At 36.1% G+C, this 22,967-nt stretch overlaps 1 protein-coding gene across 1 annotated transcript in view; it reads right to left on the bottom strand.

Moving 5' to 3' along the window:
- The window catches only part of SLCO6A1 (solute carrier organic anion transporter family member 6A1), a 211,269-nt gene that overhangs the window by 67,695 nt on the left and 120,607 nt on the right, over nt 1-22,967 (bottom strand). The window contains exons 4-8 of the mRNA XM_014841213.3: nt 18,080-18,340; nt 12,999-13,184; nt 9,132-9,228; nt 2,414-2,535; nt 1,484-1,572 (exon numbers count right to left, since the gene is read on the bottom strand). Of these exons, the coding sequence (XP_014696699.2) occupies nt 1,484-1,572; nt 2,414-2,535; nt 9,132-9,228; nt 12,999-13,184; nt 18,080-18,340 (755 nt within the window). The remainder of the gene's footprint in view (nt 1-1,483; nt 1,573-2,413; nt 2,536-9,131; nt 9,229-12,998; nt 13,185-18,079; nt 18,341-22,967) is intronic.

Raw genomic sequence — 22,967 nt, 5'->3', positions numbered from 1 at the left:
TTTATTTCTGTATTGTTAAAATATATACATGTAACATTTTGGCAAAAATCAAAATTAAATAAAAATCTGAATGAACTATAATCCATCACTAGGAAGGGTTCATGATTTGATAAAAAGGTACACATTTGGTGTTTGAATGAAAACGAGTAAACAAAATTTCTGATTTTACACAACATATCTATTCATTTTAAGAAGAGTTAGACTGTATATATCTGCCATATAGATGAGATTAGATTAGAGTTTGAATGAAGAGCAGTGAAAGCATTAAGGAAGCAGAAACTCATTTTGCCTAGGAATGTAAGATAAGATTTGACAAAGAGGTTTTTTTCCAATGGAGAAGAGAGAACATCTGAAGTAGAGAGATTAGCATCTACCAAGGAACAAAACTATGAAAGCAGCTAATATTTCTAGGAAAGAGCAAGTGTCTGAATGTGGGGGAGATAGCAATAAAATTCTGAGATGAGGCAGAAAAATTCAATTGACGTTGTTGTGAAGAGTCTACAAAGTCCCGCTAAAAGAGCATGAAATTCACCTACCCAGCAATCTGGAAAATGACTCGATACAATCTGCATGTGAGAAATACAGTTCTGCAGGCAACATAAAGGATGAAGTTACGAATAGGAGAAGAGAAAGCAAAGTGAATGTAGAATCACTATTTAGAAGTTGAGGTTTTTTAACCCCACTATGCCTGTATTGTATGTCTTGTTTCTCACCTAGAAAAACAAAGAATTCTAGGGCCGACCCTGTGGTGGAGTGGTTAAGTTCGTGCCCTCCGCTATGGCGGCCCAGGGTTTCACTGGTTCAGATCCTGGGCGTGGACATGGCACTGCTCATCAGGCCATGCTGAGGTGGCGTCCCACATGCCACAACTAGGAGGACCCACAACTAAAAAAAAATATGCAACTATGTACTGAGGTGGAGGTTGGGGAGAGACAGCAGAAAGGAAAAAAAAAAGAAAAGAAAAAAGAAGATTGGCAACAGTTGTTAGCTCAGGTGCCAATCTTTAAAAAAAAAAAAAAGCAAGTATTTATTAAAAAAAAAAAAAGAAAAACAATTCTTCTCCAATTCATACTGAGATATTTTCCATAAATTATGTTTTGGAGAACATTTATTAACTTCTAGAGTTCTCTTCTAAGTCATTTAAACATAATAAAAAGATAATGTTAATACCTGCATGCCATCTCAGTAAACGTCTTATTTATTTCTGCAGGGAAAAAATAAACACAAAATAATTAAAAATAAAATTGAAATAGAAGAAGGAAAATACTTGGCACCAATACCTAACACTAGCCAAGTTCTTGGCAATGCCATTTAGGTAAGGTGGGTCTTATTTTCCACTATCTGTAAATGCATAGGTTAATTAAGACTTCAGGTCCCACTCAGATTTAAGTTGAACCCTTTATGGTTATTTTCTTAAGTCCACTATTAGAAAACTGTACAGGTCAACTTAATTGGCTTGTTCACGTAAAATATTTTACTTTACCCAAACAGTAGCAAATAAATCCTTGATACTAGTTCCAAATTCTTGATCTTTAGGCTGTTTACGTTTCCCAGCTTTTATCTTTGCTGTACCTATATGTTAACAAGTAAAAGAATCTTATGACATGTTCAAATAACTAAAACACATATATACATATATGTATATATCTCAATAAACCCAGTTTATCTTGGAATGGCAAGAGAGCTATTTTTGACCAAGCTAAAGTCAATCTAATTAAGCAAAGTCATGTTCTTCTAAAGCAATGCTGTCATAAAGAACGTTCTGTGATAATGAAAATTTTCTATATTTGCTCTGTCCAATACTGTAGCCACGAACTATATGTAGCTATTAAATATTTGAAATGCAGCCCCTATAGGTGAGTAAATGGATTTATAATTTAATTTAAAATTTAAATAGCCACATGTGGCAAGTGACTACAGTATTTAATAGCACAGCCCTAAAATATGAAACAGCAATCTTTGCCATTACTAAAACTATTTTGTGCCAATGAAATGTACTACCATTAGGAGAGTATTTGATTTCTCTAATTTTACATGTACTTTTTAATGTTTCCAAAAGAATGTTAACCATATTATTTTATCTTATAACAATTCTATGAGGTAGTGTATGTATTAAATAATGCTAGTAAAATAGATTTAAATATGCTTCTTTTTATTAAGAAAACTTATGAACTCTAGATATAAACCATCTTTAAAAAGAAATGACAAGAAGCAAAAATATGTACTAATGAAAGTCTGGTACGTAAATAAAACAATATTTGGATGCAGGCAGCTTCATTTGTTCAAATAATACTAGCACATCAAACTCATGAAAGAAAGAAATGTAGTTCAGCCATATTCTGAAATAGGGGATGGGGGTGGGGGTAAAGAATCTACTGTCCTTTAATCTAATGAACGATATTCTTATAGTTACCTCGGACATTGTTTGGAAAGCATGACAGTGGTATTAACGCAGACCATGCAATAAGTGAGACAAAAACAAAATGAATCCACCAGGTCTTCAGCCAATATAGATTATCCCTACTGTCTTCAACGCTTTAAAAGAGAAAAACAAAAATCTTCAATTTTGTGTATTGTATTACAAACAAAGCCATAATCAGAGAGAAAAAGAGAGAGACAAAGGGAACATTTTCTGTTCATTTGTCTCTTTTATTGTTTGTTTTGCTGAGAGTGAATGGTTGTGAGTCCCCCAGTTACGTAGTTCTCTTTTGTCCTGAAGGATCCTAAATTTTTCCCTTTACCTTATTTTCCCCTGTCCACTCAGGTGGCAAAGAGTAATTCTGATCCTTTTTAACGTTTTTCTCCAACAGAGGCCATGCATTTGGAAGACTATCCCTTTAAATCTCACCTTTCCTTTAAAAATCATTCCTGCCCCTTTAATTATGCACCTAGCCCTTTAAGGCAAGCCTGGCCCTTTAAATTGCACAATCTGGCATCTGATCATTTAAATCACATATACTTTGAAATCTCTTTCTTACAGACCCTTCTTCGAACTCTCATACTAAGCATGACTTACCGTTCTAGAGACCATATCTAATCACCTTTAAGACTCTGTTAGTCTTCGTCTTGTCTTCCCTGCAGTTTTTCTCGGTTTGCCTTTGCCAAACCACAAAGCTTTGCAGAGGGCAGGGTGGGATGGGAACGGGAAGGATCCTTTGCTGGAATTTGTTGATTTTCTCTTTCCACTCACAGTTATTTTGCAATTTCAGCATTCTTTGTCTTCAATAATGCAGAGGCCACAATTTTGTGGAGAATTTTCAATGTGGTGAAGTTATTTGGTATCATTTATGGAGAAGATTTGAGGAAGTTTATTACCACACAGCCTCCATTGTCTTCAGTTCCACACATTTTTAAGACCTTGTCCAACCAGCCATAGTGAAAACACGCCCACAGGCATAGGAGCCACAGATATGGAGGTGCTGGTTTCTCATGGGTGACTCTATTGCCAACAGAGACCTGGTGAGTAGCTTGCTAATAGGCCTAATCTTTCATAGAATATGGAGAATATTCTCAGTTTTATTCATTGATGGGACAACTCCTTATCCATTGCTACATTATTCCCAGATAGAAAATCCAACTTATAATGACACAGGTTTGCAATCTTGATTTCCATTATGCAGGCTATGCTCAAGGACTTCCAACTCCAGATTGTCACTAGGGTTACATGTTTCCTTGTTGATTATAATACTCAGAAATTTCCTTTTTTTCTTTTTTCGCTTTGAACCCAGCTATGTATTCTAACTATATGCATTATATTACACATAATGGTATTAGATATATGTAAATAATTGAGTACCTAGAAGATTGAGGAAAATAAACTAAAAGAACTACAAAGTGTAAAGCAAAAAATTTAATAGAGTGACTTATATATATAAGACAAGCTTAGAAATCAAAAGATTTTCCTCCCACTAGAAATAATTGATTAGGAAATGTAATAACATAAAGATTCCATGCACAATACTAACAAAATACATGAAATTACTAGGAATAAGCTTAATGGGTTATCTTCAATAAAGAAATCATAAAACTTTATTGAAGGGCATAAAAGAAAAGCAGAAAAAATAGAGCAATATAACATGTTCCTGCAAGAAAAGGTAACAATTAGTCCCAATATGACATGCAAATTCAAGTTTTTCAAATCAAAATGCTTTGATTATAACCTGAGACTATCAAATTTATCTCGGAGAGTCATTTTGCAAAAATAGCCCCTGATTTTTAATGAATAATAGTGAGTGGGGATTTATCCAACCAAATAGCAAATCATATGCTAAAGCTTTAATTATTAAAACATCATAGTCTTGGCATGGGAATAGAAAAATACATCAGGGAAGACACGAGAGAGACAAGAGACAAGAAAATCTATATATATATATACAGCAAAATTTAATTTATGATAAAGATGGTAAGTTCAATAAAAAATTAATTTTTTAAAAAATGAAATGTTATCATAAATGTTATCAGTACACTTAGATATCATTTTGAGGGAAACATAGAAGTTTGACCTATGCCTCTTATTGTATGCAAAAATAAATTGAAATTGGATTTTAAATTTAACTATACAACCAAAACGAGATGACACTACAAGAAAAGAAAATTACAGGCTAATATCCTTAATAAACATAGATGCAAAAATCCTCAACAAAATATTATCAAGCCTAATTCAACAATACATTAAAAGAATCCTACCCCATGATCAAGTGGAATTTATTCCAGGGATGCAAAGATGGTTCAACATCCACAAATCAATCAATGTGATACACCACATTAACAAAATGAAGGATAAAAATCATATGATCATATCAAGTGATGCAGAAAAAGCACCTGACAAAATTGAACATCCATTCATAATAAAAAATCTTGACAAAGTGGATACAGACAGAATGTTCAACAGCATGATAGAGGCCATATATGACAAGCCCACAGCTAACATCATACTCAACAGCAAAAAGCTGAAAGCTTTTCCTCTAAGATCAGGAACAAGACAAGGATGCCCAATCTCCTCAGTTTTATTCAACACAGCACTGGACGTACTGGCCAGAGCAATTAGGCAAGAAAAAGAAATAAAAGACATCCCAATCGGAAAGGAATAAGTAAAATTTCTCTGTTTGAAGATGACATGGTATTATATATAAAAAACCCTAAAGGCTCCACCAAAATCTGTGGAGGGCACCCAGCCATGACACCATTCTATCAAGCTGGCTATTTCCGGATAAGGGGGCACAGAGTAAAACCAGTGAATTCTGTATTTATCATCCTGAGGGCCAACGTAATCAACCTGATAACAGCTTGTCTCCCAATGGATGTCATACTGGGGACTCAGGGTTGACCTTTACTGTTGATAAGTTGGATACTCAGTAGTAGTAATATTCATATCTTGGTAAATATTCTTGATGAGACAGTATTTTTAGTGTGAAGAAGTCCATGTTATTGCACTCATGCCAAGTCACCATTACTATCACCAAGGCCACTTTTTACATGGGATTTTTGAGGAAGAACTGGGGTGGTTAAAAAGAGAGAGAGGCTGACTGACGTTAACAGTATCGATTCTCTTGTTCAACTGATTAAAGAGCCTCCCTCAAAGTATATACTCTCTTCAGGTGCCCACTCCAAGAGGTTCATTCACCTATTCTACTTGTTACCTATTTTCTGATCTTGTTCTAAGTCCCTGGTTACTCAATCATAAATCAGCAAAAAGTTATACCTTAGACCATCCCTCCTTCTATGCTAAGCAGAAAACCAGCCTAAAGTTCCATGCACTAGAAGGATTTCCTATATTTTAAGCCACGGCTGTGTGGAGCTATAAAACAGTGGTTATTCTCTTTCTATCTCGATGAGAGAAGCTAATATCCGCACCCTTAAATGGTTCCTTTTCCCTGGGAATGTTCTCTGGTATTGTTAAAAGAAGCCATATGACCCAGAAGTCTTAAAATCACTTTTGTCACCCTAATGATTAAACATTACAACTACTTAATTTCCCAGTCTTGCCCTCTCCTGGACTTAATCCCATTCTACAACCTGTGATCATATTAATAACTATGTCTGATTTACCCCCAGCAAGGAGGTTATATGTGCATACAAATATGCAACCCAGTTCTGGAGTCATACTGATACTTCTGATACTATTTTTAGTATCAGTCAGGATCCTGGTAGGAAACAGATGGTATAGTCACATTAGATAATTTGAAGATACAGTGACAAGTAGACTATTTCCAGTGATGTGGGCAGAGTTTAGGGAAATGAACGAGGCCTAGTACAAAATTCTGGGGATAGTAACAGCAATAAGCTGTTACCACAGGCCTGAATGTCAAGTGAAACAGTGCTTAACAATGGAGAGGGCAGCCTAAAAGGAACCGTGGCCTTGAGAATAGAGGTACAGCCAATCTGGGTACAGCCCCCTCAGGATGGAGCTGAGAGGATAAAAGAACTAGCCTTAATATGCTCCTGCCCTCTCATTGGCCAAGTCCAACTGAAATCCAGAGTGCAGAGGATTATGTTGAGGCTCTTGATTCAGGTCAGCTTCCTGGGGCACAGAAGAGGTTAGGGAAGATTTTAGAAAGAAGAGCGAAAGTAGAGAGTCAAACAAAATATATCCAACATACAGCTTATTCTCTGACACCTTATCTGTCCCTCTTTATGATACTTGTCTGGCAGCTACTAAAACTTCACACTAGCAAGGTAAGAACCCAGATGACTTGGCAGGGGAGCTGGCAGGAGAGCTTCTATGTAGTATCTGTAGCAATAAATAATTATAGAATTAGCTGGCTAGTTGGCAATAAATAAGAGGAGCTAGTTGGCTCCTCTTCCTGAGAGTTCATGTGACTTGCTTTATTGAAATATCCACTTTATTGTGATGTCTGCTTTGTTGCAGTGGTCTGGAACTGCACCTGCAATATCTCCAAGGTATACCTGCACAAGGCGAAAGACTTGTAGATTGAAAACTACAAAATATTGCTGAAAGAATTAAAGAAAATACAGATAAATGGAAAGACATCTGTGCTCCTGGATTTGAAGACAATATTGTGAAAATGCCCTTACCACCCAAAGTGACCTATGGATTCAAAGCAATCCCAATGAAAATCTCACTGGAACTTTTTGTAGAAATAGAAAAGAAACCCTAAAAATTCATATAGAATCTCAAAGGACTCCAAATGGCCAAAACAATCTTGAGAAAGAAAAACAAAGCTGGAAGCCTCACACTTCCTGATTTCAAAATATACTACAAAACTAGAATAATCAAAACACTATGGTTCTGATAATAAATACGGATATATAGACCAATGAAACTAAACAGAGCGCCCAAAAATAAACTCTCATAAATATAGTCAAATGATCTTTGACAAGAGTGAAAAGAATACACAATAAGAAAGGATAGTCTCTTCAATAAATGGTGCTGAAAAAACTGGATATCCACATGGAAAAGAATGAAGTTGGGCCCTTATCTTACAACATATACAAAAAAATAACTCAAAATGGATTAAAGATCTAACTATAGGACCTGAAACAATAAAACTCCTAGAAGAAAACACGGGGAAAGCTTCATGACATTGGATTTGACAATGATTTCTTTATATGACAGCAAAAGCACAGGCAACAAAAAAAAAATTACACAAATGGGACTACATTGAATTTAAAAACTCCATGAGAAAGGAAATAATCAACAGAATAAAAAGGCAATTATGGAATGGAAGAAAATGTTGGCAAACTATGTATCTGATAAAAAGCTAATATCCAGAATATATAAAGAACTCTTTCAACTCAACAACAACCAAAAATGTGATTAAAAAATGGGCAAGGCTGTGAGTAGAAATTTTTCCAAAGAAGATATACAAATGGCCAACAAGTATATGAAAAGACGCTCAACACCAATCATCAGAGAAATGAAAATCAAAACCACAATGAGGGGCTGGCACGGTGGCGCAGCGGTTAAGTACGCACATTCCGCTTCTCGGCAGCCCAGGGTTCGCCGGTTTGGATCCAAGGTGCGGACATGGCACTGCTTGGCAAAAGCCATGCTGTGGTAGGCGTCCCACATATAAGGTAGAGGAAGATGGGCATGGATGTTAGCTCAGGGCCAGTCTTCCTCAGCAAAAAGAGGAGGATTGGCAGTAGTTAGGGCTAATCTTCCTCAAAAAATGAAAAAACCACAATGAGATATCACCTCACACCTGTTGGGTTAGCTGTTTTTTTAAAAAATGCAGAAATAACAAGTGTTGGCAAGGATGCTGAGAAATTGGAAACCTTGTGCACTATTGATGAGAACGTAAAATGGTGCAGCCACTATGGAAAACAGTATGCAAGTTCCTCAAAAAAATCAAAAATAGAATTACTACATGATCTAGCAATCTCACTTCTGGGTATATATCCAAAAGAGGTGAAAATAGAATCTCAAAGACATGTTTGCACACCCATGTTAATTGCAGCACTATTCACAATAGCCAAGAGGTGGAAGTAACTTAAATGTCCATCGACAAACGAATGGATAAAGAAAATGTGGTAGATACATGCAATGGACTATTATTTAGCCTTAAAAAAGAAGGAAATATGTCATGTGCTACGACATGGGCAAACCTTGAGCACATGTTAAATGAAATAAGCCTGTCACAAAAAGACAAATACTGCATGATTCCACATATATGAGGTATGTAAAGCAGTCAAACTGTTAGAAACAGAAAGTAAAATGGTGGTTGCCAGGGATCTGGAGAAGGAGGAAAAGAGGAGCTGTGCAATGGACATAGACCTTTAGCTGTGTAAGACAAAAAAGTCCTAGAGATCTGTGGCACAACAATGTGCATACAGGTAACACTACTGTACTTACACCTAAAAATGGTTAGGATGGTAAATATGATGCTATGTGTTTTTTACCACAATTTTTTAAAAGCTATATGTGGAATCAGTAGTATGGTTGTCATTATAAGTAGTGTTTTTTAAATTACATTTCAAGCTATAAAGTTAAAAATATATACTTTAGATGTATTTATATGTACACATATGTGCATATCAGTCACATTTACATGTATTTTTCTAAATATATGGTTATTACAAATTAAATAAATATATTTATAAGCTACAGTATCTATTCAATAAATATTTTACACAATGTAAACAGAAAAAAAGGAAAGAAAATGGCTTACTTTTCCTCAGAAGTACTATTCTTAGAGGCCTTAATTACAGATGCTCCTGTTGCATAACTCAAAGCATATCCAAATATTTCTGAAGCTTCCAAAATGCCTGGAAAATAAATATGGAACATCAAACAACTACATAAGCCAGCTTTGTCACAAGATGGTAAAAATTATGTCACCGAAATGGATTATTTCTGTAAGCTCCATAGCATCCTTTATTAGTCAGAGTCCTGCAGAAAAACAGAACTGATAGAATATTGAGAGAAGGAGAGACTTTAAGGAATTGGCTCATGCAATTGTGGGGCTGGCAAGTCCAAATTTAGGGCAGGCTGGCAAGCTAAAAATTCAGGTAAGAGTTAATGTTACAGTCTTGTATCCACAATCAAGTCTGGAATCCACAGGGCAGGCCAGCAGGCTGGAAAAGCTCAGGCAGAGTGTTTATGTCACAGTCTGGAGAAAGAATTGCTTCTTCTTTGGGAAACCCCAGTCTTCAGAACCCCAGTTCTGAAAGGCTTCAACTGAGTGGATCACACTCATTGACTTATGCAGGCGAATCTGCTTTACTCCAAGTCTACTGACTGTAAATGTCAGTCACATCTAAAAAAGATCACAGAAACATCTAGACTGGTGTTCGACTCAACAACTAATTTCCTCAACCTAGCCAAGCTGACACATAAAATTAATCATCATATATGCTATCCAATGCATGTATTAGAGAAAGTCAGATAATTATATAATTCACTGTAACTTATTTAATCTATATATTTAACAGGCTGTAAATAAATATATTTATATTCAATATAAATATAAATTCAATATACCTTATTTCACTTTAATTCGTGGTACTAAAGCAAGATGATACTTTAACATAATCATCACCTTTGCATTCCTCACCTTAGCTGCCAGGGTAGCAGAAGATGGAAATAAAGTAAGCTTCTCTTGGCAGTGTACAGACGTGTGCTTTCATTACCATTCAGTAGAACCAAAAATAAAACAAGCAGATTTGTTGCCACCCTCAACCAACCCTAATAAATCACTGCAAAAAAATTTTTTTCTAAAAGCAAGCATAAATATGAATATCATCTATTTTAGTTTATTGACATGATTTTCCTTGCCTCTGGTGGAAAAATTATTATTTTGCTGCAAAATGCTATTTTCTTTTAAGTCATCTTCACAATAAGTATATAAAAACAACTTCAAATTTTTTTCAAAAGTGACAGATAACCCTGTATAAATAGATGATCTACCAGGACCAGGAGCTATTGCAATATAAGGAAGTACAGATTATTCTGAGATATACCCTGGGGGTTACTTACTGTCAGATACAGTAGCATAAAATGCTGTAAATGGAGGATACTACACTGTAGTCAATTAAATAGCATATCACTTCTCTCCCTGATAAGATGAACAAGATTATGTTTTCATTAACTTCAAATTTCAGAGTCCCCTAAAGACATTCGGTAAGTTAATGTATGTAAGAGCTTAGTACAATAATGATGATGATTTCAGGACCACACTGAATCTATCATGGAGGAAGCATAAAACAGTTTCTTTTTCCTTTTGGACATGATGGCAGCAACTTCCCACCTATATCCCCAAAGTTTAAACCCACAGCTACTCAAGCAATTCAACCTGGTAATTTAAGATTTTTTTCCCTAGAGAAATGAACTGCAGCCTATATAGTTTGACATGACAAATATATATAAACACAATATATATGTAGGGAAAGAGTATAGTTTTTATTACTTAAAGTACATACTTTTCCTTTTGCTCTATATCTTTCCAGTGACCTTCAGATGACTTACTACAATTCCAAATCTCAAATAAGTGCTTCAATGTGATACTAGAGACATTTGGTCCAGTCAAAAGGCCCTTGATATTTGGTCCTGTCCAAAATGTCCATTGAGACACTTGGTCCACACCAAGAAGTCCTTGAAATTTGGTCCTATCAAAAACGTCCACACACAGAAAAGGTTCCTAAGTTCAAATAGCCCATAACATTTATTTATACTTTTGGTTTACAGGATTAATACATAAACAATACTACCATGTTTCATTGGTCCAATAATCGTGTTGAGGCTGTATTGCCAATAATAACCCTTCTTGCCTCGGTAGCTTAGCTGATAATGGCACATGGGCTTAGGTAGATGGGTTGGGGTTTGACTCTTGCAGAACAGAGTGATTTATATTAACTATGCACACAGAGACAGACCTAAAGTTAGAGAAATGCACAGAGGATGACAAGTATGAGATCTCCCAATGCATGGTGCATTAATATGTCACTGGGCATGTGGCTGGATGTGGCTGGGTGGTTCAATAAGGGCAGAGTTTGAAAGGAGGAGCTTGGTCAAGCCACAGTGGAAAACAGGCAGCAAACACGTTGATGTAAACACAGGTTCTTCAGAAGAAGAACCACTGTGGCTCTCCTACCACATAGCAGTCAGGTCCAACAGCCACCATGAAGGAGATACTGGGCATCTAATTAACCGCCTACAACTATCCCATCACCCAGGGTTAATGGGTGATGTTTCCTTTGAATTGATGTCCTATAAAAGTACAATTGTAGTAGACCACAAGAAGTGTCTGCTGCTATTTATAGAGATTTTAGTATATGACTCCACACTTACCTGCCAATTAGCTGGATCACCACACCCTCAGCTGGTGCCTACCTACTAGCTGATGCAGCCTAGCTGAACTGGGTGTCAAATCCATAAGGCATTACTAAGGTTTCCCCAACCAGTAAACCAACAACCATTGGTCAGGTGGCTACAAAAGTAAAAAAAAAAATAACCCTTCTTCTGTTGCTTCACAATATGACATCTTTATTTGAAAATTCTCAGTAGAATATGGCAGAAATAGTATACTCACAAAACGAAAAGCCAATGCTACATTATGATAGTTTTTGCTACCATTTCCATTCCTTTAACAGAGATGGAAGCAAAAGGTCCTGGTGCTGTGAAGAAAGGAGAATCTGCAATGCCCGATGTACAACTAATCAGGATTTGGATAACATTACAATCATTCAAATAGGACAGAAAAACATCAGCACAACATTAGTGTTGAGGGGAAGTAGGGAAAATCCTGAATAGGTTAAAAAAAAACGCGCCGAAGAACCAAATGCAACACCATCACAGGTACTTCAAAGAACTCTCCGTAATATTCATGATGAAGAGATCCCATTAATGCTATCAGAGAGAAACTCTTTAACGAGACAAGTAAATAGAATTCAAAACAGACATCGACCTCCAAACCCAATTTCACTATATGGAATTGAAATTCCAGAAGAATATAAAGTGACTATACGGAGAAAATTATTTATGATGCACAAATCGGCACCCAAGATGATAAAAGAATTCTTATTTACATAACTTATGACAATATTTGATATTTAAGTGGCATACCACATTACTGAGTGATGGCACCTTCAAGATGGCACAAACGCAGTTCACTCAGAAATTTACTGTGCACGGTGTAATACTGGGTTATACTATGCCACTGATTCATGCACTAAGAATGAAAAGGTGAGAAGAATTACAATAAAAATAATGTAAATAAAATTTTAATGAAGTTAAGTGTTTGCATTATTTAACAAATCATGGACCAAATGTCTCAGTGAACATTTCGGGCAGGGCCAAATATTAAAGACCTTTTAGCGTGGACCAAATGTCTCCATGGATGTTTTTGGACAGGACCAAATGTCCTGCAAGGCAATGTGATTCTGAAGTTAAGCATAGCAGTTATCATTTATTACAATGTTATTATATGGGCCAATAATTAGCACTTACATATCAGTTTAGATACACACAGCAAAATATAGAAACAATAAAATTTCAAAATAGGTCAATCATATTAGAAGGGAAAAAAGAAACAACTTGCCTAGATAAGTACCAGATGAGTGTGCAGCAACGTTGTTTTCAAGAAAGACTACTCCAAGGACATAAAGAGGAATTCCTGCAATTCCCTGCACAAACTGTCCAAGGATGAAGAAAGATACATATTTTGATTTGAATGATGATGAGGTTTTCCCGCAAGTTCTGATAATCTTCATTTTTTGGCAAATATCTTTTGAAAAGATAATTATATTTTTGTTAAATGAATCAAAAGTTAAACATACAACAAATACGCAGTATCTTTATTTACAAGCTATTTCCACCACACTGTTTTCTTTTAATTAACACTTCATTTACATTGAATGTAGTAGTTCTACCATCAATCATCATGTTCTCAGAAAATGCAATGACAAAAGAAAATTTGTGGGAATACTGGAAAAGATGCACATATCATAAACCAAATATAAATGTGTACGCATGATTATATGTATATACACACTTACGTGTGCATAGGTATATATACATACACACATGCATAACACACAGAAAGATATTCCTCTTAAATTTGGCATCTGGTGCCCTTGACTTTTAACCCCAGAGTACAAGTATTTTTTAATATTCTAGATTATCTAAATTATCAAAGATTATTCTGAGTTTAGTTCTATATCCACTTCTTCAGCAATCTTCACATTAACTTTGTGTCACTCTGATTAAATAATTTCCCATTTTAGTCACTAACTTCTAGAACTTAGGTTCATAAGGACAAGGCATTATAAAATAAAAATTTCTTTCTGTTAGAGCTACTCATTATATGGTAATCCACTAGATTTTAAAAACCTTTGGGTGACAGTCTGTTTCTTATGCTTTTTTTATTCACATGGTTGTAGAACAATAGTAAACGTTTGTTGGAATTGCATTTGTTACTAAGTTTGTAGATACAGGCAATGCTGTTAGATCATTCTGATTGTGTCCATTTTGACTGGAATTTAACAAACGCTCTTAAAATATTATTGTGGAAAACTGGTTAAAGTGTAGATTGCAAAATAGCACCCTATGGAAATTTTCAGCTGGTTCACTACTCATAGGGAAAGATATTTTATTCCATGTCAGATGTGAGGACGTCTCTAGAATTGTGATTCAGAACACTGATGATTCAGTTTTATAGAGACATGTTTAACTTGTGCTGATATCAGTATTCATGTGATATTTCCAATACCCTGCCTCTTCGTTCCTTGAACTCTCCTCCCATGTACTTGTACTCCACTTACCTTAGCTACTCATTTTAAATTTTCAAAAAGAATAATTACAAACCTTCCTTAGTGGCACTTTGAAGCACTCTACACTCAAACCATCCCTATCTTTTCAGCTCACTCCATCTTGTAATCCAATTCCAACAATCCTTACAACCCACCAGCACCTATAATCCATTGACCCTGCTCCTTTTCACTATCCCAATTTCCCCTTTGTGTCCTTTCTTCTATCATTGTCATCTTAACACTTTTAAACCCCCTGCTCTCTGTCATATAATGCAATCCTCCAGGAAAACTGCACCCTAGTCAACTGAAACTCTTCTTCCTAATCTACACCTACACTTTGAAAGCTGAATGTGGCTGGAGGAAAACACACAAGCATGCAAATCTCACTGTGAAGTTGTGATTATTAAACTCAAACATCATCCTCCTGATAATCAAATAGTTCCCTAGTCTACTACTCTTGCCTCCTCCTAGAAAATTCAACTTGTTTCTTTCCCTTCTCTTAGGGATCATGGTCCTGAGATTCCTGCTGTCGAACATCTGAAAATAAATGTTTTCCACCAATAGAATAAAACTAGTCTTTTAGAGCTCTTCTTTAAGTTAAAAAAAAAAATCCCTTGTTTGGGCTAAATTTCAAGGAGGGAGCAGTCAATATTACAAAATACTGGTAATAGTTCAAGAAATATAACAAGTAAAATGGTTTATTTATATTAAATATCAATAAATTATGTTGGTGGCTTGGTGAAAATAATTCTGTTGCTGTGTTTAGAGTGGAAGAAAGAATATGAGATGAAGCCAGAAAGCATGGAATTCTTTCAAACAGTTTGTGAGTGAAATGAAGAGGTTGTGCAAAGTAATTAAAAGAGGACTATGGGTTATGTCTATTGTTGTTTTTGTCGTTTAAGAATTGGAAGAACTTGAGCACATTTAAGTGTCAATGAGTGGAAACCAAAAGAGAGGGAGAATTTGCAGAAGGAAGAGGGAGACGATCACCAATGGAATAAAATCCCCAAGGAGCAGGAGAGCATAGGATGTTTAGCAGGAGCATAGTGCTTCCATTTTAACAGGAAGGAAGAAGTAAAGAATGTCAACATGTAAATATAGGTGGAATTATAGTTTCTATGGTAAGAGGTTAAGGCAATTTTCTATTATGTCATGTATTTTCCATCCAACACAGAAGATAAGAGTTAAGTGAGGTGCTATAGACTGAATGTTTGTGTCCCCGCATAATTCATAGGCTGAAACCCTAATCCTCAATGTAATGGTATTTGGAGATGAGGCCTTTGGGAGGTAATTAAGTCATGAAGATGGAGCCCTCATGAACAGGATTAGTGCCCTTGTAAGAAAAGACACAAGTCTCTCTCTCTTTCTGTCTCTCCACTATCTGAGGACATAAGAGGCTTCTCACCAGGAACCAAATTGGCTAGCAGCTGGATCTTGGCCTCCCAGTTTCCAGAGCTGTGAGAAATAAATTTCTGTTGTTTAAGCCACCCAGGCTGTGACAGTTTTGTTATAGCAGCCCCAAACTAAGACATGAGGAAAGTCTAATACTCTTGTTGTAAATTATGGGAGAGAGTGGATCCATTTGAGAGCATAATAGAGGTTGACATTAACAAATTCATTGTGGGACTAAGCTGTCCTCTTGTGCAATTTTTCTCTAAAATACTCATCAGCAGCCCAGGGATATAAAGGAAAGATATATGGCTGGATCAAAAGTTTTCCAAGCCAGGAATGAGGAAGAACAATGGGACAAGGGGCTTAGGATAATGATTAGAATATATTTGAAATACTCTAATATTTCATATTAAGGAACATAAAATAAGCTATAAATGAAAGAAAGTAACAGCAAGGAGAATCTGATAAAGGGAGAAAGTACATGTCAATAGATTGAAGGCTGCAATGAAAGGAAAAAACTGCTATCTTTGTTATATGAGTGAGTTGGAAGAATTAGTGGCTATAATCAGAGAGTGGAATAATAGATATTTAGGAAGTTCTCAGTAAAGAGACAGGACATTACAACCACGGGTATGTTAAATGTAGAGATCTAGAAACTAAAGATCAGACTGTGATCCAAGTGTGTTCATGAACTAGTGGAAAAAATTCAGTTTTAACTAGTGGAGCATGATAGATACATGTTTGTTGAGGCATGGGGGCTGAAGATCAACGTGGCATGAGTGTATAAAACTGTGATGGGGTTGGGGGAGCAGACAAAGAGAGTGGGAGGTGGTGGTAAATGCACTATTCTAAAGAGGTTCAGACCACTTATTAGGGAAGATGAGCACACCAGCTAACTGGGGAGTGTAGAAAAGAACACAATAGAAGAGATATTCAGAAAAGAAGAAGACAAAGATCACATAAAAAAAAGGGTGAAAGAAGAGACTATAGGAATTCAAAATAAATATATATAAACTGAGCTGTGAACATAGAATAGAAAAATTAGTGTTGTAATAACTAAACCTTTAAACAAAATAAGTAAAATATCTACATAGATAGATGTATGAAATGAGTACTTCTACTGCAAAGACTGTTTACTTTATTTCTGCTTTTTTTAATACCAAGCAGAGGGTCACCCAGTAAATATGCTGAATAGGTGTCGTTTGATAAACTGTATGTTCCTAATCACAAGCAGAAAACAAAATATGTATAATCTAGATGATATAAAAAAGACACAAAGGAAGAAAGACTGTACTATTTCTACCCCCGTGACTCCTCATCGAGTACTGATCAAGCAGCATTTTTCATGTGTCTCGAGCAGCACTTCATAACTTTGTACCCTTTCTGACCAGAAGAGGGAAGAGGGAAGAACGGGAATGAAGTGTTTCCCATCCCTCTCTTTCCATGAGCCATCGTCTAGTTCAACCAACTGTCCACTCTACAAATATAACAAACACATTACAAGTATATTTTAAAAATTAATAAATCTACTTAGTCTACATATTTATATTCTATAAATATAATAAATATATTATAAATATATGTACATATTATATAGCTTAATATCTGAATTATACAGTATAGAAACATATTAATTATATTATATAAATTATTATATGAACTATTTTTCATTTATATTGTAAACACACATCATAAACATATTTTTTAAACATCATAAGCATGCACCTACAGGTATACACACACACAGAGACATCTTCATGCCTTTGTCCACCACATCTTGCTAAAGCCCAGCTTAAAGTTGCCAAAACAGGAAAATGCATTCCAACACTTTTACAAGCCTCTACACAACAAGAAAGTCCCTGACACAATAGTGTCAGAAATAGTGCTATGAAACTTCAAATGGCCTTTATGTACTGAGAGTAGCAAAAGGATTGCGGCATAAATTGAAAAAATGAACAAACTGAAGATGCCACCAATCTTTTTAGATTCAAAGTCCTATGTCAAAGGGCAGTTCCCATTTTGAAATGGTAGGAGTAGCTAGCAAAGGTCTGACCTTTCTTTCTGTGTGTGTAAGTTTGCTTATGTTTGTATTTGTGCTGTGTGTATGTGTGTTGAGGTGAAAATAAAGGGATTAATTAAAGCATATTGTGGAAGGCAGAGGAATTACCAAAGTTCTCAAGAAGTTTATAATATATATGAAAACTGATAAAAACAATTTCACAAAATAATTATCCCAAAATATTCTTTCTTCTTCCTAAGCACATCTCTTACACGAAAGTGTATATGATCATGAGATGAGAGAATGGCATATATGATACTAGGGATCTACAATTAATTTGCTTAATAAACTTGGTCATACAAATAGATACATATGGATGGCTGTAAAGACAGACAATATCACAGTCTATTTTAAGTTCCTAGAGCTAACAGTTTAAATAAATAACGATTTGATGTATGACAGTATCTTTTAAAACCTTACCTTCAGTTTCTACATTCAGTGGAAGCTTTTCACCACTAAAGTATGGAAAAGCAAATAAAAGTGATCCAAATCCTATTAAAAAGGAAGAAGCTGTAATCCATCTTAGTATTTTTCCTCTCCCTCCATAGTATGCCACAAACACTACCACCAGGCAAGATGAAATATCATAACCCAATGACAACATTAAACTCTCAATGGTTTTCAGTTGATTGTCCTTCTCAAAAGAGTCAATGCTCAGATCTATAAGACCAAACACAATACCTAAAATGTAAAAAGAAAAGAAGAAAGCAATAATATGCATTTTAAGAGAGAAAATAGGTCAACATTGTAATCTTACAAAGCAAAACTTAATTTACACTGATTCATGTTTATTTTACGTTAGTCTGAATGTTTAAGATCTATAAGCACATAATGATCCCTTTTCTAAAACGCCAATAGGCTTTAACCTCAATGAAATATTTGCTAATTGAATTTCTGTAGCTGTTTTTTAAACTACATTTATGAGTAATTTACTGAAGAATACTGATCTTTTTAATCAGCTCACTTAGTATTGATTTTTATTTTAATATATTTCAGAATAAGTCACAATCTAATGAATATTTGTTTATCTACCATGCAGAATAGAAAATAAAACATCAAAATTGTTGAAGCTCAACATTTACTCCCAAATTCTTCTCTCTCCCTCCATAACCTATACCTTATATTTGAACTTTACCATTTCTGAGTCTTTTAAACCCTTTTTGACAATGATATATCTTTGAACAATATAGAATATTGCTTGTCGTGTTCTTGAACATTAAATAAATGGTATACTATCTGTGCACTTCTATCATTCAGCATCCAACTAGGAGAAAATAATCATACTACTTGTTTGAAATAAAAAGAAACTGACATAGGGTTAGGTACAAAATAATACACTTGTTGGAATGAAACGGGAAAATAGTTACTAATCAAAACTCACGGGGCCCGGCCCCATGGTTGAGTGTTTAGGTTTGCACACTCTGCTGCAGGTGGCCCAGGGTTTCGGCGGTTCGAATCCTGGGTGCGGACACGGCACCGCTCATCAAGCCACGCTGAGGCGGCGTCCCACATGCCACAACTGGAAGGACCCACAACTAAGAATACACAGCTATGTACCTGGGGCTTTGGGGAGAAAAAGGAAAAAAAAATTTTAAACAAAAAAAACATGATATCTATGCAGCCCAAAATTGCTGGAGAATTGACTGCTACTGCTGCTGCTGCTGCTGCTGCTGCTACTGTTGGAACCGCTATCACTATCTCTTGCCGGAAGCCAGGCCCCACACTCTTGCTAATGTTATGAAAGCCAGCTCACAGTCACCTGCTGCTTCTGCTGCTATTGCAGTTGCCAGAGGCAGAGCCCTTGACTACTGTGCTGCTGAATCATCCACTGTTCCTGCTAAGAGAGCTGCATTAATTCCTGAGCAAAAGTTCAGGAGCCTTCACTTACCCAGGATTTCTGCTGCTGCCAAAAACATCACCAGAAACAGAGAGGGGGAAAAAAAAGTCTTCCCTTTGCCCCTTTGTCAAATCTACTGCCATAACCTCTCACTGGCAAGACCTAAGTGGAAGCCAGCTGGCAAGAAATTCTGGGAAATGTAGTTTACAGGCAGACAGTCCCCTTGCAATAGGAGTCCGGAAGGGGAACAATGGAGTTTATGGCCAACAGACAAATAACTTGTAGAGTTCGCTCTTTAGACTACTCAGGATACATTTGCACCCTTCTTCCCATATTTAAACTTCCACACTAAATTAATAGCAACATCATCAAGTTTCTGCCAAACATTTTGCAATTATCATTCCTATAAACAAAGATGTTCTCTTTCCCAAAAAAGAGAGACACATAGTCCAATCAGTCACCATACCCATCTCAAGGTAATGCTAATCCTTCTTCTAGTTCAATCACAAATCTGAATGGATTTTCTTTAACATAGAAATTAAATTGCAAAGGTATAAATGGTATAAACAGGTATAAATAAATAATTAAGCAAACATATCATAGGCCTAACTAAATTTGTGAGGGGATTATATTGCAAAAAAAAAAAAACCCCACAAATTGGACTTAGAGACACAACAGTTTAACAGACCAAAACCAGCAGGAAAAAAAGATATAAAAACTTCACTGCAGCCAAAATTTTCTTCAAGTCTCATTTGAGATGTAGCCAAGGAAGATAAGAGCCAAAGTAAGAAATGTCCTTTCAGTAACCGTGCCCATCTCTGGGGTTGGGGTATTAATTCTTCTTCAAATTCAGGAATATTCTGTAACCTAGAGACAAATTGTAAAGTTAACCCCCACAATACTCTTTTGTAAAATAGTAAGGGAAAGAGGAAGAGAAAAAATATAAAAATTGGAACACACACAAATGTGTATAATGTTTTGGGTGCATACACAGAAAACAAATGAGAAAAATGCATAGTTGCTACAGTTTTTATTTCTCTAAATGGTTATGAGACCACAGCTGATATTTGTAACTTTCTTCTTCCACTACTCACCTCCTCTTCTACCTCTTGATCTCAGATAATATATATAGATTGCTATCTCAAAGCATATGCCTCAACCTATAAGACAGAACCCCAAGCTTTTTGATTGTTGTCTCCTAGCTGGAGCCTTATCTGAGTCTTCAATAGGACATTATAATTATCTACAAGGCCAAGAGTTTCTGGTTATTGAGACAGGTAGTCAGATCAGTGAATTCCATGAACATGAACTTCCTGCTGTACTTCTTTTGCAATAAAATGAGTTCCTTCACTAAAAGCAATGTGATAATAAATAAGATGATCATAATGGTGTATAAGGCATTCATTAAGTCCAATTATAGTCATTGTGGCAGAACTATGGTGATAAAGAAAAAGAACCCATATCCAACTAATTATCTATTTTAGTGAGGGAAAATTATTGCCTATTCCGTAATAGAAGTAGACAATGTAATCAACCAGCCTCCAGGTAGCTGGTTGGTTTCACTAGGGAATAGAGAAATTTCCCGGATTGTGTTGACTTTTCCCAGTGGCAAGTCAGACGAGACAATCAGTAGTGCAACAGCCAGATCAGCTCTGGTGAAGATAAATCCATGCATTCAGCTCTTGTATAACCTCCATGATGCAATTGTCACTATAAACATGAACCTATTGAACAAGAGATACAATGGCTGGGGAAAGAGGCTGTCTAATATTCACAGGATGGTTATCTATCTACCTCATTATTGAGAGCTTCCTCTGCAATGGATTTCTTCTGGTGAACATTCACATAGGATAACTCTGCCCATTCAGAGAGACATACCACTTACCGAGCCTTCCTAGCCACCAAACAATCTAACCATTAGGCAATGGCAGCATGGTATCTAGGCAATATGGACAATCAGATGTACTGCTCAACGTTCTGCCCTCTGGAAGGATTTCCTTTTTCCTCTATTTTTCAGGGCCTCCCCTGAGTGACGCTATAATACTACCACAGCATACCTTCAAAAAACCACACGTTCACCAAAAATTATGTTTCTTTCTTAGTGGTGGGTGGTACAAATGAAGAAAGTTTTCCTTCATTTTAGAAGAGGTAGCCCATCGCTTGGTAACCCAAACAAATTGGCCCCTAGAGACATTACTGAAGTAACAGGCAAATTTTTGGTGTATAAGATATTATTTCCCAAATAATACACCAAATATTTGGTGTATAAGATATGATGTTGATCATTCTGGGAAGGGTGAGATCTGATTCCAGGTATGAGTCTGGCAGCAACGGGGCTGGTGGGGAGGGGGCATGGTAGGTCATGTGGGCAATCAGCACTCCCTTAACTCCAGTGAGCTAAATCCAGTGTCTTCAAGCAAAGAATTGCCTTTTCTTCAGATGTAGGAGTAATAGTTGCTCCTACTGGGAAAGAAGGTTCAAGATTTTGGGGTTTACAATTCTCAGATTCACTGAATTCCCCCCAAATGCCTTTATCCCAATTCTCGGGATTCCACTTCTCCCCAATTCTCACATAAGTGATCTGGTGAATCTGTGAATTCAATTTATGTTGCAAATCTGCAACCATGAATAAGGGTTGGTACTGTTCAAAATATGCAGTATGTGGCTAACAGTGAAGAGATTCTCATAGAACCATCAGAGAAGCTCGTATATTTTCTAATCATGCCCTAAAGTTTTCATGTTCTTTCTGTAAACTTTCCAGTGCAGTCAGAAGCAGTTAGTCAACCCTAGAATTCTGTAGTGAAAAGTTTCACCACAGGAGTCAATTGCAGAAGCCATTGGTCTCCCAAAGTCTTGCCTTCAATAAGAACTTTACCCCAGGCAACATTTAAATAACTCTTTTATCATTATATGCCATGGACTTCCAATGTACCATTTTCCATAGGCACAAAGATTGCTGTTTTCATTGCTTTCAAGCCCAGTCAGGTCAGATAACCAATTCCAAATTCCCATCTTTGAGGGTTTGTTTTTTTTCCTGGTTGAATGCCTGGTATGGAGTATTATATCAAAAATCATATGGGGGCCAGCTCAGTGGCATAGTGGTTGAGTTTGCACGCTCTGCTTCTGTAGCCCCAGGATTTGCCGGTTTGGATTTGGGCACAGACCTGGCACCACTCATTAAGCCACACTGTGGTGGTGTCCCACATAAAGTGGAGGAAGATTGGCACAGACGTTAGTTCAGTGACAATCTTCCTCAAGCAAAAAGAGGAAGACTGGCAACAGATGTTAGCTCAGGGCCAATCCTCCTCACAAAAAGAAAAATATTATTTTTGTAATTTATAGACAAATTATTTTTATTATATTGGTGAAGCTAAAAGTTTAGTCAAAACTTTTTAAACATCTTTATACTATATATCATAACCTTTAAAAAATAAAGGAATATTCTTCTTGATACATACTCACATACTTTAA

This window comes from Equus asinus, chromosome 9 (genome assembly GCF_041296235.1).
Source record: "Equus asinus isolate D_3611 breed Donkey chromosome 9, EquAss-T2T_v2, whole genome shotgun sequence".
NCBI classification, from domain to species: Eukaryota; Metazoa; Chordata; class Mammalia; order Perissodactyla; family Equidae; genus Equus; species Equus asinus.
Note: the sequence above shows the minus strand (reverse complement) of the source record. Positions and strands in the feature narration are given on the sequence as shown.